The 6,805-nt window shown below is 44.4% G+C and overlaps 2 protein-coding genes across 2 annotated transcripts in view; one reads left to right on the top strand and one right to left on the bottom strand.

Moving 5' to 3' along the window:
* Window positions 1-2,633, bottom strand: part of T265_14953 (hypothetical protein) — a gene marked incomplete at both ends in the record, with an annotated part of 23,753 nt that extends 21,120 nt beyond the window's left edge. Inside the window, one exon of the mRNA XM_009175969.1 lies at window positions 2,498-2,633. Within this exon, the coding sequence (XP_009174233.1) occupies window positions 2,498-2,632 (135 nt within the window). The remainder of the gene's footprint in view (window positions 1-2,497) is intronic.
* A 1,367-nt stretch (window positions 2,634-4,000) lies between these two features.
* T265_09774 (hypothetical protein) overlaps window positions 4,001-6,805 on the top strand; it is a gene marked incomplete at both ends in the record, with an annotated part of 4,332 nt that continues 1,527 nt past the window's right edge. Inside the window, 3 exons of the mRNA XM_009175948.1 lie at window positions 4,001-4,039; window positions 6,544-6,653; window positions 6,678-6,733. Of these exons, the coding sequence (XP_009174212.1) occupies window positions 4,001-4,039; window positions 6,544-6,653; window positions 6,678-6,733 (205 nt within the window). The remainder of the gene's footprint in view (window positions 4,040-6,543; window positions 6,654-6,677; window positions 6,734-6,805) is intronic.

The following is a 6,805-nucleotide window of genomic DNA, read 5'->3' as shown; positions in this document are numbered from 1 at the left end:
AGGGGAGGGGAATATGGGAATCAGGCTTGTACAAACTCATGTAACCGGACAGTGATACAAGAAGGCGAAATTAAGATCCCAAAATTCCCAATCAAATACTATACTGTTGTGGGCCCATTTCGGAAGGGGAATATGGGAATCAGGCTTGTACAAACTCATGTAACCGGACAGTGATACAAGAAGGCGAAATTAAGATCCCAAAATTAAGTTCCCAATCAAACGCCAAAAGGTAGAACCCTCTCAATTGGTGTTTGGCCATTCCGAGAAAGTAGGACGGTAATATTTACGATGGACAAAAGTGAGCCTATAAGTAAGGTTGCCATGTTAGTTTGCCTGGTTTGACCTACCCTTTTATCGGAAGTTGAGATAATTTCATTTAAAAGTGTTTTTACGGAATGCAAAATTAGTTCTTTAAGGAGGTCATCACAACATGGTGTCAGTGAGTTCACGAAGGAGTCGTACAGAAGTGAACACGTGTTTGAAGGAACCAGAAATAACGAACCTCCGAACCGAATCAATGCAATCGGACGCAACAAACCAGACGACAAACTTTACTTCCTAAGCCCCATCAATCTACTCATTGGGTCGTGATGTTCTGTAAATAGTTCACTCCTTCTAAACGCTCCCTTCAACATAGGCGCACATTATGGATGGGGAAGTCGACAAAAAAGACAGACCGCCAAGTAATAATACTAAGAATGCGAGTGAGCTGGCGATCCTATTGTAAAACTTCGAAAAGCAGCAACAATGGTACTGATAACAACGATGAATCAGCTGTGCCGAGCTACCAGGCCATCCGAAGAAAGCAGGAGGACTGAGGTACTCCCAGGCTGCCCAAGCCTCGACAGGAGCAGTCAAGATGCAGAGATTGGGTTCGAACCACGGATCTTTCGGACAGTAAATTCGTGCCCTCACCATTGGGCAGTAAGTAAGATTAGTTGAATGTTTTTTCCAACTGAGTACGCACTAGCGCTCCTGTTGTGCAGCACTTTGTACAAGTTTGCTGTGATATTTAGTGGCTACGTTTTGGGCGAATTAACGGAGAATGATTCAGAAAATCGAACGAGGCTAATTGGGAGAAAGGACGGGAAAGTGCAAACATGATGTAGATGAGACACCATTTTAAACTACTGGTAAAGCCGGATGGGACTCTTCTCTCTTCATCACCACCTTTCGAAGGACCCCTGATGAGAATTTAACATTGGTCATTTAATACACACGGTCACACATGCTTAGCGAGATGGACCAAGTGGTTAGAGCGCGAATTTACTGACCGGAAGGTTCGTGGTTCGAACCCGACTTCTGCCTCTCGACTTCCCCTGTCTAGGCTTGGGCAACCTGGCAGTATCTCAGCCCTCGTGTTTCCTTCGGGTGGCATGGCAGCTAGGCATCGAAAGGGTTATACAGCTGAACGATTTCGATTACACTTGCTTTGCTTTAAATGGGAAACGGGGTTCCAGTCCCACCAAAGGGCATCCACCAGGCCACATGGTTTGTCGATCCACATGTGAGTATTGGAGAATTACCTTCCCAGATTTGAGAGGCAGCTCCCTCTAAGGGTAGCAGAACAGTCAGTATCGTGCAGATCAAAGACCGTGAATACAACCTCACCCTATCTATCGAATGCCACTTCGCGAACACCTACACATTTGAGATTGCTCCGCACATACACAACAAAAGCATGCCACCGCGAACTGGGGACCTGACTTATATGGTCACTGTATATCCCTTGGTAATCTAGAGAGGGATTTATTGGTTGATGAATTCCTTACAGTAAACTCCATTTGTAGTTAATTCCTACTTCGACGCGCACCTGATCATTTTGGTAGATTCCGGCTCGGGAAAAGACACTCCTAGTAAGCACCGGTTGTTATTCTCATTCCGGGAAAAAATAATAACTTAAGGGATGTTATGTTCATCTGTGAGAATGAGAACGCACACCTTCCCCCAGCTCATTAATTCTAAAACCAGTAACTCTTCGTTCTCCAAAGGGAAAAAGTAGAAAGGCGAATAACTACGGAAATGTTAAAATGGTGCATTAGATCAACCGTTTTCAACTTATTCACAACCACATCGCTCCTCAGGATAAACTTTACCGACCAGGCCTCGACCGAAAACATATTCTTCTGAATTGGCGTTTCATGCAGCTGGAACCGAATCAGTTCCCGAAACTATCAAAATGAACTCTTATTTATGATACACTTTTGACTACCATCATCATTTTGGCTAAAGCACACAAACCTAAATGATCACAGTTAGGAGGCATTATAAGAGAAGCGCCATTGAGTTTTTTTGCGGCAAACATCCAACGGAATGTATCCAAACGTTCCGACAGCATCAGAACTACCGCACCCATATTATCATAGAGATCATCATGAAAACATATTTCAGCCCACACTGTAACCCTTGAAAATAACGGAGTTTATAAAAGCTGTCTTTAACGACGGGTGAAACCGAAAAATCTGAAGCAGGGAACACATGCATAGTTAAGACATACTGATGGAAACATGTCAGCTGGGAAGCGTCTTTGGTCGAGGTGGGTTTCCAAGCGCGAGCCCGAAGTTTTGCGTAACCGATTGTTTGAAATACGGCTCACAATTTCGTCGGTGAACGGAACGAACCTACAAGCTGGAGATTAAAGTCAACGTACGGTCGGAATGACACTGTACCTGTATAGTCCCAACTTTCGATAAGATGTCGGTCGGTTTGAAACCAATAAATAGACCCTAAAGCCTGCGGATTGCTAGCCGAATTCAGAGGTATCTTACGGCGAACTCTGGATCGTCCACAGAAGTACCTTCAGAATTGAATATGACGAAGCTTCGTTGGGATGAGTGTTCCAGGTGAGTACGTTCCAGTAATGTTCTGTGTGCGTGGTAGAATGGCAAATAGTACAAAACCACTGAGGCATACCTGAGGAAATTCTCAAGGCGCGAGACATGGCTAGAGCCAACTTGGCCATTTATCTCTTGTAAATGAATTGCAAAGACATCTGGTTGAGTCGTGGCAAGAACCTGTAGGAAATGAAACATTTTCTGAATGAGACTACTAATGTGCTTACGTCGCAAATCTGTTGCATCCATTCTGGTTCCAACTGAGGCTAAAATATGGAAATGTAGGTCCACCTCCACACATGCCTTGCTTATTAGCGATCCAATGTTGCTGGTAATTAGCAAACATTTTAGCATTCCAAGCTGGCACACGAATGGGAGTTATTGCGCAGTGAAGGTGATATATCTAGGAGGGATGTAAAAATTAAGAGAAGCTTGAAATATATATCAACCGAATCAAATCCCTTCAAGTCAGAATTGCAATTTAACTAAATTTCACGTTATTGAGCTTTTTCATAACACGAGACGGAAGATATGGCTCCACTTAGCTCATAAGGTCAAGTAGCATCTACTCAATTAGGTGCAGAAGCGAGAAACGCGGATTATGTGTGAGAAAACTCCAATACTTATTCATTGTACAACGGATCCAGAGTGGCAACAGTGCCAACTATAAACATCATCAAGCAAAATCGAAGAGAAAATTCACATCAAAAGGCGGTGTCGACCTCGTGCCTTCTTGTGCACCGGGATTTAGAGCAACACCTAGTCAGAAAACGATCATTGGAGAAGGATTTTATCGTAGGAGAGATAGTGCAAATGCTAGGTTTGAGGTTGAAAAAAGACTAACGAGGCACTACATTTTTCTCGGTTAAAAAGATCATTCAGCTATAAAATCCTTTCGGTGCCTAGCTGCCATGTCACCCGAAGGAATCACGAGGGATGGGACACTGCCACCTAGACAGGACAGTGGAGATGAGGAGGTCGAGTTCGAACCAGGAGTCTTCCGTTTATTAGATTCGCGCTTCAACCACTGAGCTACCTCACCCTGATTTCTCAATTATTATCCATAACATCCTCCTCATGTGCTGTGGAAACGTCATTTAGTCGGTCAATCGGCATGCTGATACTGACTCCCGCCGCCTCACGTCCACTCGTTAATCCACACTATTATGTTTACCCAGCGAGTCCCTAATCGACGCCGTCAACAAGTAAATCCTTTCATTTTTGCACTCCAAACACTCCGTCTATAGCACTTCTCTGCACTTCAAGCACCAGAGCGAAAGAATAAACGATAATCAAGCCTACAACACATTCGCACCACTGGCCACGAGATCCTCATGGCCAGACAGCCGCTGTCGCGGTTGTGGATTCCAATTTGTCAGCCGAGACATCCCCCATTAGATACGACAGGCGCAAAAAGTCGTGTTTGTGTATTTCATCTCTCAATGTTCATAGGAACTCACAACTGGCGCAGACACTCGAGTTTTGCGATAGCACAGTCCATTTGTGGGATAGAAAGAGGCTTGCTTGAACGGGTTCATAAAAAACAACACGAACACTGTCGATTGTAGTACACTTCAACAAGTTGAAACATTTCATTAATGGGACACTGTAAGAAAGATGTTGGGAAGGACAAGGCGTCGGAGATGGCGCCATGACAAAGTGAGAAGTGCAAGTAGACCACGTAAACCACCTGTGAGAATAAAGAAGGGACCTTTAAAGAAAGGTTTTGCGCAATCGGTTAGACAGTAATCACCGTTCTTTTGTTGAAGCTCCAAAAACTCCGTCGTGTTCAAGATCGGATCAAGACAGAGAATAGCCAGACGTTCACGTGATTTTGCACTTCCAGCGTTGCTAAGATACGCACTGTGCATTTATAAATATCACAGCAGTGTAAAATATATCCGCAGCAAGCGCTGTGGTGTTATGGTTCGTATGAAAGCCATCCAACTGACTAGCAGTTCTAGCATGGTTCATGAGTATGCTCTCTAGCAAAAGGCTTTCTGCTTGTAGCATTCAATCTACCCATGAACAATACAGGCGGTCTTCTTCCTTCTGCTAGGAGGAAAGCTTAGCACCGTCACCAGTAAATATCTATCGGTCCAGCAAGTTACACAAAAGTTAACCTCGTCGGTACAAACCAGGGCCAGTAGTCTTTTTATCCATGGCAGACTGTAAAGCAATACGTTCTTCGTTGGTTGCGTTCCAATGGAACCAAACACACAATATCACTACAGCCTCCGTGAGCTTCAAGAATCTTATTGTTGTGACCACAAATATCACATCATCCCGTCGGCCATCCATCAATGATCTCGGCCATACAGTTGACACCATACCAAATACCTGTTTGTTGCGTGTCCTGACTGTTGTATATTCCCCGTTTTCAACGATATCAGCGCCATCTGCTTGAAATTTAGGGAAGATATAGAAACAATCCACAAGACTGGTAGCCAAATAGAATTGTTTTAATCCTCTTTATTTCACCTTAGTCACATTCACAGTTGTATGATTTGCTTCGACCTCATGATCCGTGTAACATGTAACCTACTTTATACCTGTGATAACTTTGCGGTACCTGTTAACATAGGGGTATTATAGCACCGAAATTCACCGCATAACAAATGAGTGCGAAGACATAATCAAGATTCCGACCGGATGGGGGTTAATGAACACCTGTTCACCTCAAGTCAGATACTTCAGCACCGCAATACGTGCCGCCAACCGCGGTATTCCCTAATTGCAAGACCCTTCAAACTCCGTACATAAATTATCTTCCTGCGGACACAGTAATTTCCCTAAAGAAATACCTTTGAGAGACATCAATGTCCCTTCGATGGTGTTGTTTCTTTATAGGAAGAGTTAAAGTAATTCACTGTCAAGAGTTCTGATATACTCCTGCTCGCACAACTTGCCCAACACCATTCGTTTCTTTGTTATCCTACTGTTCTCTTTTGAGTTTTATCCGTTTCAAGACGAACCTTATTTACAAGTTGCCAAAAGCTTGAGGACAAGACTTTTGACATCTCTCCATTGAGTCGCTCGATCGTCACCTAACAGATGTAGCATCATAACCCAATCAACTTGCAGTCGAAGGATGAATTGGTTTATGCCACCCGGACTCTTCGGCTGCTGCTCACATGCCGCTACCTGGGGAATAAACGGAACAATTGGCATTGCACATTCACAGAGAGACCGAAGTCGAATAACTCCATAGGGTCTGGCGGTGAGATCTATGTTACTGACAGTGTCGGGGGCACACAAATACACGTGTGGCCACGAACTCGAGAGCTTCCTCAGACGTAGATGTACTCAGAAACTTCCTGCCAACGTGATAAAACTAAGCGGTCTAGGTGCCTCAATGAGAACAAAGGGTATGTAGTTTAGCAACAATCACTACTGAAGTACGGGTATGCAGGGTGTCAATACATGTTGTGTAATATTTTGAGACTGCCTTCCGAGCGTCAGATCACTGGTATACCTCAAATATTGGGAGCGAAAAATTCGACCTGCAGAGAAGCTGTTCGTTTGACACTATGTCAAACAATTCGGTGAAGTCCACGCACATCAAATCAGTCACGCCAGCCCATTAGCCTCGAGCTACTGGGAGACTCAAGAGGCAGTTGTTTAAAAAACACTTGTCGCTATTGGGCGATGAATCAAAGGCCCTCAGAAGATTTTTCTTAATAATTCTTACGACTGCCTACACCTCCAGACGATCAATCACACAATCTTGATGGAAAATGACACCGACAAAGCCAGTGACATCGATCATAGTCCCTTGGGCAACTCTCCTCCAACTACCATTTCACTCATCTCCTGCTGGTAGGTGACTTCAACGCCCCAAAGGCCTCCTGGATTGCACTCCAGCGCGTCGAATCAGGCGGACCTTTTGCAGCGGCGCTGTTAGAAGTCGTTCAACAGAGCGCTTGGACCCAACATGTCGCTGCACCCACCAGATACCGCGCAGGCCAACA

Source organism: Opisthorchis viverrini, assembly GCF_000715545.1.
Source record: "Opisthorchis viverrini unplaced genomic scaffold opera_v5_302, whole genome shotgun sequence".
Taxonomy (NCBI): domain Eukaryota; kingdom Metazoa; phylum Platyhelminthes; class Trematoda; order Opisthorchiida; family Opisthorchiidae; genus Opisthorchis; species Opisthorchis viverrini.
Note: the sequence above shows the minus strand (reverse complement) of the source record. Positions and strands in the feature narration are given on the sequence as shown.